The 12,184-nt window shown below is 31.7% G+C and overlaps 2 protein-coding genes across 3 annotated transcripts; one reads left to right on the top strand and one right to left on the bottom strand.

Annotated features, from left to right (window-relative positions):
- Positions 1–6,431: 6,431 nt before the first annotated feature.
- On the top strand, positions 6,432–9,028 carry LOC140867270 (hexosyltransferase GAUT11-like). Of its 2 annotated transcripts, none has more exons than XM_073272344.1 (2): positions 6,432–6,590; positions 7,577–9,028. In XM_073272344.1, exons 1-2 carry the CDS (start codon positions 6,432–6,434, stop codon positions 8,993–8,995), a joined length of 1,578 nt encoding a protein of 525 aa, XP_073128445.1. In that variant the 3' UTR covers positions 8,996–9,028. The 2 variants fall into 2 exon arrangements, with proteins under 2 accessions (XP_073128445.1, XP_073128444.1); XM_073272343.1 differs by having other exon boundaries at positions 6,432–6,625; positions 7,603–9,028.
- A 797-nt stretch (positions 9,029–9,825) lies between these two features.
- Positions 9,826–11,330, bottom strand: LOC140866581 (large ribosomal subunit protein eL42). The gene is made up of 4 exons (XM_073271609.1): positions 11,202–11,330; positions 10,346–10,525; positions 10,155–10,229; positions 9,826–10,079 (listed from the first exon to the last, which is right to left on the bottom strand). The coding sequence occupies exons 1-4, from the start codon at positions 11,202–11,204 to the stop codon at positions 10,020–10,022; spliced, it is 318 nt and encodes a 105-aa protein (XP_073127710.1). The 5' UTR covers positions 11,205–11,330; the 3' UTR covers positions 9,826–10,019.
- Positions 11,331–12,184: the final 854 nt, after the last annotated feature.

Here is a 12,184-nt window from a genome sequence, read left to right as displayed (position 1 = left end):
ATTTTACAAATATAACAAGTTTTTTCTACAATTGTTTGCAATTGACAATGACATTTAATACGTTATATAACATTAAGCATAATAATCCTACAAAATTAAAAACATGCAAACATAGTATTCATCTCTATATCTTATTTATTATTTATTCATATCTTATCATATTTACATCATATTTATACACATTATTCATTCATTCAATCTATAACACCAAACGATATCTATATAGAAACGTGTCTTTGAAAAAAATGTGTGTATCATATATGTGTATATATATATATATATTTATTTCTACTATAAATTTATTTTTACTATAAAAGTATGAATGATGGACAAAAATTTTTTTATTGTGAATTTATAACTTAGCCCTCAAATTGTTCATAGTTCAAAAAACATGTATGGGCAATTATGAAAAAATGAGGTAAAAAACAAGGGCAAGAAAGGGATTAAAATTTTAGTCAAACTTTAAGGAGATATTTATTACATCATGAGTAATGAAGGTGTATTAATTGTTCATTTATATTCAATTATCATTTCAAAATTAATTATTGATAAATAATGTATAATATATAATATAAAATTTCACAAAAAATATTTGGCCACAATATTTTTATATTGTAAAATATTTTATTTTTTTTCATATATATGTTTGACATAAATTTTTTGTAAGTGTAAATATTGATTAAAAAATATTAGTTATTTTTATTGTGATAGTGATAAATAGGGTTAATAATTTCAATAATAACTAATAATAATAGTTATTCATTGATTGCACTTATGTACAATAGTATAGAGGATTAACTTTACAAATTTTCTTATTAAAAAAAAACTTTACAAATTCAATATGATGTTTTGAAAACAAATTAAAATATTGTGTTTGATGGGTTAAAAAAATAGCATAGTATTTTTTTTTCTAATATAGTGTGCTTTTATTATTAAATATATAAGACATACTACTTCTAAATGTCTCACTTGGTTTAATTTATTATTTATTTTTTTAGTATTAATTTTTTTATACATATACTGCAATAATTTAATAAGTTTGATTAAAAAATATTCAACAACCCCTTAATCAAATAACTATTCATGCGTTGTTGAATAGAAATACGAGATTATAATCATTGATAATTTTGTCATCATCCAATTGTTTTGGAATGGGTCAATTCAATGATGTAAAATATCAATATCAAAATGTCATAAAAGACTCAATCAAAATGACAAAAAACCCGTTAATTTCAATTAAGAATCCGCTGGGGCCTAGTCTTTCTAATTGCGTATGTTTATTCATTTTACCATTTACTAACTCATGATTAGATCTTGGTAAACAACTATTTGAAACTTGACAATTTAAAACAGACTTTTCAAGTAATTAAATATTATTTAATGGATGAAAACGAGAAAATTTATAACCCCGGTTCATGCAGTAACATTATTAATTATCACTTTGAATAGGTATTTTCTCCATCTCAGTTATTGTCAAACAATACTTAGTCTTGGTCAGTTTATTTGTGAAAATATAATACGATGAAACGATATTTTATTATAAAAAAAATTATACACCTACACATACTTTATAATTAACTCATTTTTAATCAAACTTATTAAATTATTGCAGTATATTTGTAAGCAAATGAATATTAAAAAAAAAATTAAATCAAGTGAGACATTTAGAAATATGTCTTATATATTTAACCTTATTAACTTTTCAATAGTACTTTAATCTAGATCAATGGTTTTATTATATATAATACAATGTATGCGTGAATAAATCATAAAACCAAAAGACGAATGTTCTCTAAAAATCAATTTAATTATATGTAATATGGTGAGCAGATATGAAAAATCATTTATACATTTAAATTATTTTTTATCCAACTTAAATCCTAATAATAGTTTACATTTGATACATAAATTTTTTAATTGATAAAAAAAATCAAACAAAACATTTTTTTAAAATGATAAAATTTAGAATGAGGATATAATAAAAATTTAATATGATAATTAACATAATTAAAGTTAGCATCTAATTAAATAACAGTTACTAATAATTTATAATTAAATCATCATTTTAAACAAATTTTATTAAACTAATATAGTATATTTGTAAACAAACTAGCTAACACTAAAAAAATAAATAATAAAGTAAACCAAGTGAAATATCTATGAGTAGAACAATTATATATTTAATCCTATTAACTTTTCAATACCACTTTAATCTACGTCATTGTTTATATTATATATAATTAATATAACAAATGGATGAATAAATTATAAAACAAAAAGACCAACTCTCTCTAAAAGTTAATTTATGTGTAATATGATGAGGAGATATTATAAGAAAAATCATTTATATAATTAAATTTTTTATTCTATTTAAATTCTAATAATAATTTCAATCAATGAACATTTAATTATATACATAACATGACAAGAAGGTATGAGAAAAATGAAATCATTTTTACATTAAAATTTTCCATCTACTTTAAATACTATCAATAGACAATAATATCAAGTTATAGACTAATAATCATAGAAATGTATGAGTAATAATAAAATCTTTAAAACTTAAAAGTGATTATAAGTTATCAATATTCTACTTGATACATTTATTTTTTTTATTGGTACAAAAATGAAAGAAAACTAAAAAATTATTTAAAATGATAAAATTTAGAATGAGAATTAAAATAATAATTAAACTTATTAAATAACATAGAATAGTATTTAAATTTTTTATATATTTTTTTATTTTTTACTTATGTTATTTTATTTATATTTGTACTTAACCTTTTAAAGTAAATTATAGAAAAAAAAATAAAAAGAGGCAAGATTGTATCCACTTAAATTAACATGTCGTTTAGTGTCAAAAATATTGAGAGAAATGTTATAATTAAATTTATTAATATAAGTAAGACAATGATAATTATTGATTAAAGAGAGCATCATTTTTAATTATTATTAGAAATATAATACATCTCAAAATTATTGTGTATAAAATTATTGATCATTAGGACAAATTTTCGGTTATTTTACTTTGAATATGTGTGCCATTAGTAGTAATGATTCATTATTAGTATGAGGTAAATTATACAGAGAAAAAACTCTTGTGATTGTGTTTTTGATTTTATAAACATCATATTGCATTTATAAAGTTAACCATATATACTATTGTAGCATAAGTGAAATCAATGAATAAAATATTTTGATATAGTTTATTTATTATTAAAATTATTAACCTCATTTCTCACCATTACCTTGGGACCAAATTGGTTATTGGGCGGTGAAAATTGTAACAGGTGTACCTGAGGCCATTCCTGTAATAGGATCTCCTTTGGTAGAATTATTGCGCGGAAGTGCTAGTGTGGGACAATCCACTTTGACTCGTTTCTATAGTGTTAAAACCTAATGGGGGGATTTAAGTTATATTGGCAACTTTAGAAATTTAAAGCGATTATGCAAATACGCAAGCGAAAGACTTAAATCAATCAATAATAAATGCGGTAAATAAATGCGTAATGTAAATAAAGCAGTAAAAGGGATAAGTTTATGGAAGTTCGACGATAAATCATCTACGTCTCCCCTTCTTGGTTAAGATCGATTAACCAATGATCCACTAGCACTTCGAACGTCTTGGCCTTGATGGCTTCAAGGATAGCCGTACAACTCAACACGATCACCGCGCCGATACAACTCGATGCACTTGGCCTTAAGGGTTCCAAAGATAGCCTCAACAATCACACAACATACTTGGCTTCACACTCAAGTATTTACAATGATCGCACCACTAACTCACAAATGATTTCTACAAACAACTCTCGAATATATTGAATAACACTTGATAGAACACTTTGAATGAGAGAAGATGCTTGCAAGAGATGAGAATGAATTGGGATATCTCAATTGGCTTGGAATTGCCTCTATTTATAGTTGCAATTTCGAGCAGGTTCGGATCCTCCAAACTGGTCTTCGGGTCGTCCGAAGTCTTCTGATTCAAATTCAAATTTATGCGGTTGTTGAACTGTTCGGGGGGTCCGAACACGTCTTTGGGTCGTCCGAATGGCTGCGTTAAATTCATTTCGGCAAATTTCTTCCGACAAAATCTTCAGTCGCCGTAAAGGAGTTCGGGCCCTCCGAACTTAACTTCGGGGCGTCCGAAGTGTGCATTTCGTGGCCTCCGAGAGTGCCTCCGAGCAATATTAAATTTCAGAAAATCTTCGGGCCGTCCGAACTGTCTTCGGACCATCCGAACAAGTCTTTCGTGGCCTCCGAGCTTGTCATCCGAACATATTAAATTCTTGAATAATCTTCGGACCGTTCGAACCGTCTTCGGACCGTTCGAACCTGGGCAAATTCGAACATTTAAGTTTTTATCTCCAATTTTTTATTATCGGTTCTTGCTTCCAATATTGTCCATACACAAAAATATTATTATCTGCAAATTTCTCACTTTGAAATGTTAGTAATAATTAACCGAGTTTTGTAATCATCAAAACATAATATTTTGAGACTTGTTAATGCATTAAAAATATTAATCTCATTACACGAAATTTGTATGCATTTAAGGCGTAACATATAGTTTACACACTTTCGTATTGCCGCTTCTTACTGCTGTATTTATGTTAATGCACTTTCTAATGATACGTAAACAAGGTATTTCCGGTCCTTTATAGAGAAGATATCTACTAAATCAATCATTTATCACTTAGAGGAGGAATATATAGGATTTTATTGCTACAAGTATGGATTATTGAAAATAATAAGACATGGGTTTAGATATTTCCCTTCAACTAATTGTGTCGTGTCCTAATCGTGCCAAATAAATAATATTGTGAAGTTGAAGGAAATTTTCCGAAGAGAAAATGGATTATGGGAGTGTGCGACTTGAACTATTGATTGGTCTGTGTAGATATATGTCTGCCACATTGGAATTCACAACCAAAAGTTTCTTTGTTCCAACCACCGTGTACGTGTAACCGCTATACAGAAGATAGGCTGGTTCGCTTAAAGAGAGTCTTTTCTATGATTAGATCCGAATCATATTGTACATGAGTAGGCTCCGTAAGATCTGGTGTAATTAAGTGAAATAGATAAAATAAAAGGAATCTTTATCTATTTCACTTAATTAATTTTATATTTATACTTAAAAAAGAGTATCTAAAAATTTAATCTATTCATATTTGACTGAGTATACGTAAATTTAATTGAACATTAATTACGAAATACAAATATTCAATTATTAATATCATATTTGATTGAATTGAATTAAAATAACATACTATCACGTGTTACACGCGTGCTTTTTTCTAGTTTATATATATATATATATATATATATATATATATATATATACACGAAAATGTTGTACAATTAATATGTATAGGATGATTCAAATATATGTGCTCTAGTGTTATGTTCTTGGTATATATTTCACACTAATATGGATATAACTGGCAACTGCACACGACAATGTATTTTCATCTGGGTACACCAGGTGTATTTTATTTTGATTTATGAAATTTATTTCATTGATAAAAGAAAGAATGATAATATATAATTAAGAAACCACTTTATTGTTGAATAGAATTTTGGAAACGTTATTTTAAAATAAAAAAAAATTATATTCAAAGTTGCTATTGTTTGAGCTTTGAACAAATTTAATTTTATTATAAAAAAACATTTATTTTAAAATCACAATTTGTTGAAAATTTTACGTCTCTAATACAATTAATTTTTTACTATATTTAAATATATATATATATGCTATAATTAATACTTCATTTTCTTGACAAATAAATGTTTCCATAATTTTAATTAGTTTACCATATATATTTGTAAATATTAATTTATATATGATCAAAGATAATAACAAAAAGAGAAGAAAATCTTCACAAGAGGAAAAAAAACTAGCACATGTTCATATGTCTCACTGGTCCAAGCTAACTCTTTGGTGGCCCAACTTGCTCCCTCCAAAGAATCTCTCACTCTCACATAACTTCCCTCTCCCTTCCAAAAAAGCTGACATTTTCCGCCTTGATTATGAATTTTCTTGATACCAAAACCAGTATATATTGATCATCCTTAATCCTACCCGCATTTGAGTTACTGGGATTCTCTAGTTATACGTTTTTTTTCTCACATTTCTACACGCATGGGCAGACACTTGGAGGCAACCAGATTTATGTTCTGCGGCCTATCTTGATAAAGCCTCGTGCATGGAGTTTTCTTTGGTTTCTTGATTCCGATATACAGTAGATGAATGTGTTTTCAAGAATTGTTCTTTTTTCTTCCGAAGCTGAGTTTTCAAGAATGTTGATTTGAAGGTGGAGGATAAATCTTTCGCCGCCTTCTGTTGTTGGTTTGATTCAATCTGATTGACGGGGCTGTCTTGGTTTCTTGATGCCGCAGCGGCACTGAGTTGTGGAAGATTCCGGTGAAGGATGCGGCGGCGGGCGGGCAGTTTTCGTCGCCCTATTTGGAGTAGGCTTTCATGGTGGATCTGGGGACTTGTCTTGACCTTTTTCTTTGGTGGTTTTCTTTTGTTCGTTGTTCACCATAAACACCGCCATGAAAATCGCTTGGAGAAGGCCCCGGTTTTGGTGAGATTGGTTTACTGCAATTCTGGTTTTGATTGTAGTTATTCTCGAGTTCTTTTGAGTGCTTTAGTCTATTGATGTTTGATGTTGCATCTTTTCCATGATCCTCTATGTTGAATTCTTGATGATTAATGCGACTGAGACGAAACGAATTGCTAGGAAGAGCTTTGTGAGAATCAAGACTTGTTATCCATGGTTTCGGGGAGGCTGTTTTATCTGTGGATTCCAGGGGGCAGAATCCTTTAGAGAGCTGTGATATTTTTGGCTGAAATAATGGTCTTTTAAGGGAGGAGGTTATTTGTTTTCTGGACTGGCGAAGTAGGTTTCCAAATTGTATACAAGAATATTCTAGTCTTTTTTCACTCAAGAACGATGAATCAATCTATCCTTGTATCGAGATTCTTCACCTTGTAAAATGACTTCCACCGCAGCTTGTTTGTCATCCGCGTAGCCAGAGATTTGGATCACTCCACCTCTGCTATGTTAGATCAATCTTGCATAGTTTTGTGGTTGTTAGCATTGAGGCCAAAAACCATTTGTAGGTTTCATGGAGCGTAGTACTTTTAGTCGAGATTTCATTCAATATGGAGTTGAAAGCCTCGATTGGATACAAGTGATTTTTTTCCAACTATAAAAAAAACATCTTAAGAAAGAGGAACTAAACTAGTGCACATATTTGCAGCTTAAGAATGCACATTTTATAATGTATCAGAAAAAGTCTTGTGTGGCATAAGAAGCCTGCAGTTTGGTTTGTTTCTATTTGGTTCCTGGATATGGCTGAGATTATGCAAATTTGCGTCACTAGAACAAGAAAGGAAGAGAGTATTCGACGCATTATCGTTATCTTGTTCAGCATGACATGAAATACTGTCTTATTTTGCCTGCGATTATACATCATTATATTCTCATTACTTCTATGCTTCGTATTAGTATTTTTTGTCATGTCCTATTACTTCAAGTCCTTAAACGCGTGCCTCTCTTTTTGCCAGGAGACAAGTGCTGTGAGTGGCAGTATGGTTCATAAGAAACGAAATTTTACCGACAAAATGTCAAGTTCTACATCATATGCCAGACAATTATCAGAGCAGATGACCCTTGCCAAAGCTTATGTTATTATCTTTAAGGAGCATAATAACCTTAGTCTTGCTTGGGAGCTTAGTTCCAAAATAAGAAGTGGTCAAACCGTGCTCTCCGAGGCTGCGAAGAGAGACGAGCCCGTATCTCTAGAGGAAGCCGAACCAATCATTAAAAGTTTGTCTTCCATCTTTTTTAGAGCACAGGATGCCCATTACGACATTGCAATAACCATGATGACAATGAAGTCTCAAATTCAAGTTCTCAAAGAAAAACAAAGCGCCGTGTTTGTTCAGAACACGGTGCATGGACAATTGGCTGCCGAATCACTGCCCAAGAATCTACATTGCATTGTGATTCAGCTCACTGCTGATTGGCTTCGGAGCACGTCCATGCAGGTTCTTGCAGACAAGAGCAAGAACTCGCCACGATTAACAGACATAAATCTTTACCACTTTTGTGTATTTTCAGACAATCTGCTGGCCGTTTCAGTCGTCGTAAACTCTACTGTTTCAAACGCCGAACATCCAAAGCAACTAGTTTTCCATATTGTCACAAATGGAGTAGCATACGGGGCGTTTCAGGCGTGGTTCCTCAGTAATGATTTCAAAGGTGCTGCCATAGAAGTTCAGAGTGTCCAAGATTTCACTTGGCTGAATGCATCATACTCTCCTGTAGTAAAACAAATCCGTGACGCCGCCAGTCTTGAGCTGAAGTTTCATAGCCCAAAGAATCTATCTTTACTTAGCTACCTTCGGTTCTACATCCCAGAGATTTATCCCCAGTTGGAGAAGGTGGTTTTCCTCGCAGACGACGTCGTTGTTCAGAAGGATTTGGTACCTCTGTTCTCAATAGAATTACACGGGAATGTAAACGGGGCGGTCGAAACTTGTCTCGAAGCTTTTCACCGGTACTCCAACTACCTAAAATTTTCAAACCCATTGATCAGCACGAAATTCGATCCTCAAGCATGTGGATGGGCGTTTGGCATGAACGTTTTCGACTTGATTTCTTGGAGAAAGGCGAATGTGACAGCAAAATACCATTATTGGCAAGAACAGAATGCTGATAAGTCACTCTGGAAGCTTGGCACTCTTCCTCCTGGCCTTTTAGCTTTCCATGGGATGACAGAACCACTTGATCGGAGATGGCACGTTTTAGGATTGGGGCATGACATGAACGTCGATAACCGTTTGATCGAGACTGCTGCTGTGATTCACTTTAATGGCAACAGCAAGCCTTGGCTGAAGTGGAGTATAGAGCGGTACCGGCCCCTTTGGGAACGGTATGTGGATCGGGATCATCGGTATATCCGGGATTGTGCCACTAGTTGATAGATGATCTTTTAAGTTTGATGTACATTGGTAACTTTTGTGAAGTTTGATGGCATTCTGTAGGGTTAGAGCAGAAATTTTTGAGATTTATGAGAAGGTTTCATCTTCTCACTTCCCATTTGAGGGAAATTTGTGCACGAAATGAAAAGAATTTTTGTTGGTAATCGTTCTTTTTGAATTAACTTTTTTGGTATTGTTGCTTTTTCATGATCCATTTTATGTGCATGATTCATGTAGGTTATTTTATTTAACACTATCTTCATGTCTTGTTTTGTCGTGCATTATTATTATTCTTATTATAGATAGATTATAGATAAAACGAAATATTTAGATCACTTTAAAGTTATTGAATAAGTTGGATTTTATCTGTTCAGATTGTGTGAAAGGTGTACTAAGCTAAATATGATTATTCGAGATGGGTTCGTAAGTTTGTATTTGATCGAGCCAATGAAACGTGACCTGCCAAAGCAAAAATATTTTAATTTAAGTTTAAGGTGCAATTTAAATTGATATCCACTAAATCCCTATACAACTTCCACATTAAAATTGATATCCACTAAATCCCTATACAACTGCCACACATTATGGATGTCATTTCTATGTTTTTTTTTTCTTTTTCTGTCCTCATCTTCCGTTCCTATACTCATATTGATTAAAAACTAGTTGAAGTCAAGTTTGAGGCGAATTCATCACAGGATTTCTTACGACATGAACCTAGTTTATCCCTAGTTATTCAAAGCCGAGACCTTATTCGAAAGGAATCGAACTCATAACTAACATGAATGGACTGCAAATGATCTGCTTCCCCATTCAATCAGCTTTTACCCAAGTTAAAACTGAAAGGAGAATATATTGATTTGAATAAAATTTATCAAAACTAAATCTTTTACCAAAGCAAAAACTAAGTTAACAGGCAAGTTGATATTCCATTAAACATTAAGCGAAAAACAGCATAAAGGGCATTGCAACAATAAGTTCCAAGATATAAGCAGAACCAAGGAGCCTCAAGTTCCATTTCACAGCACTAAAAGAGAGAAGTTCCTTTCCCCTTCTTATCTCCACCAATCTCAAAATGCTTGCACCTCTGCAAATTTAAGTGATAGTGAGCTGATGTGATTATATGACAAACAAAAGTGAGTGCAAATGACGAAAATATAACCTTAATCGGATGCTGAGAAACATGTTTGCAACCCTGGCATTGTAGCCTCAGCACAATCTTCTTAGTTGTTTTTGCCTGGATGGAAAAGATAAACCAGTTACAAAAAAACTGGCACCATAGATCTCAAGTTCTCAACAGCAGCAGAACTCCATTGTATATCTTAATGCCATTATGAAGTCAACATTTTTCACCTTCTTGTGGAAGACAGGCTTGGTTTGGCCTCCGTAACCTGACTGCTTACGGTCATATCTTCGCTTCCCTTGAGCAGCCAAGCTATCTTTTCCCTTTTTGTATTGAGTAACCTTGTGCAAGGTGTGCTTTTTGCACTCCTTTGACTTGCAGAAAGTCTTCTTAGTCTTTGGAACGTTCACCTGCGTACAGCAAATTACGATTAAATATTACATGTAATCGAGAAATCAACATAGCTGTTCAAACACGAATACAGAACGTACATCACTGAAGTAAATAAGCTTCAAATCAAGAAAACCTTACTAATTAAAAAAATCCCCTCCATACATAAAATAAAGAGAGAGAAAATCATTCATCAGGCTACAGGATAAGGAAAATCAGAAGCAAATTGCATAATAGAACTCATCTGCAAACTAGAAGTAATTTGATAACACATAGAGTACAAATCGTACAAATCAGAAAAGCTAGATGTTAAAACCAAAAAAAGGCCGGTCAGAACAGGACCCGTTTTTGAATTCAAGATTCCAGGATCACCTACCAAATATTTCTACCGAAAACAATCTTAAATTGACTAAAAAATTAAAAATTGATAAATATCGAGTAGGCGAAACTCTCAGCTACAACAGTCTATTTCATTTCAGGCCTGCTTAAAACCACTACATATCCAACTGATTCAAGCTAAATCGTCATCCAGCAACATTTTATACAAAAAAAGAATACTAAAGCTACTTACGGTACATTTATCCCATGAATTTACCAATAAAATTCACATGAAAGTAAATCATCATGCATCCACCCATAAATCATTCAATTTACAAAAGAAAAGCATAATCAAGGAAGGGAAAATGATGAAATTACCATGGCCGGCGGCGGAGAAAGGGAGGCAGGAGAGGGGATTCGGGTTTATGTGAAATGCCGGCTACAAACCCTACCTTGAATATCACTGGAAAGGCCACGTTGCAAAGAACTAATAACTACAATTTGGTCCTTCGTATTTATGTTATAGATCATTTGAGTCCCTATATTAAGCAAATTACGAATTTTACCCTAAATAACTTTTTCTATTTTTTTAATTATTATTATTTTGAAGCAATTTTTTTTAAAATAATAATAATAAGTGCGACAGGTTCAATCTTCAATGTTCGAATTTCTTCACATCGTTTATTCAGCTTTTTTTCTCACTCTAGAATAATAATGAATTGTATAACGTCTGCCTAATGCGAGTTGTTCGATTTTCATGGTTTGCAGTATATTGTTTTAAGCTGAAGATTTAAAGCATACACATCAGAAAGATAAGTGGTTGCAAATTCTTCGTAAGTCATCACCAAAATATTTTTTAATTATTCGATCATTTAAAATTGAAATTGTGTTGTATATATACTCCAAAGTGATCTATAATATATGCTAGTGGTTGTGTATACACGTTGTATGTGTACACATAATATATATCATAAGTTGTTGAAATTTTCAACGAGAGATCAATCAAAGAAAGCTACCGTGGATTGAAGAAATTGTGTTGAACATGTATTTAAAAATGAAATGGGATTAGAGCAATTGAGGGAGAAAATATTGGAATTGTGGAAAGGAGATTAGTGGGAATGTGGATAATTTGTTGAGAATTAGATAGAAAAATTACGTTATAGCCTTAGGCTTAGATTGTATTATTTATATGAAAGTAGTTTTTGGAAATTCACATCAAAATACCAACTCTCTTTGCGTAGATTTAAAAAAAAAAAAAAAAACTCGCTCTTATTAAATAGTGATAGTAATATATATACATACACCATCAAGACAATTGGTAATTTAGTACAATATAAAATATCACTCAAGATCAATCAAGC

The sequence above is a fragment of the Henckelia pumila genome, chromosome 4, assembly GCF_033568475.1.
Source record: "Henckelia pumila isolate YLH828 chromosome 4, ASM3356847v2, whole genome shotgun sequence".
In the NCBI taxonomy this organism is placed as follows: domain Eukaryota; kingdom Viridiplantae; phylum Streptophyta; class Magnoliopsida; order Lamiales; family Gesneriaceae; genus Henckelia; species Henckelia pumila.
Note: the sequence above shows the minus strand (reverse complement) of the source record. Positions and strands in the feature narration are given on the sequence as shown.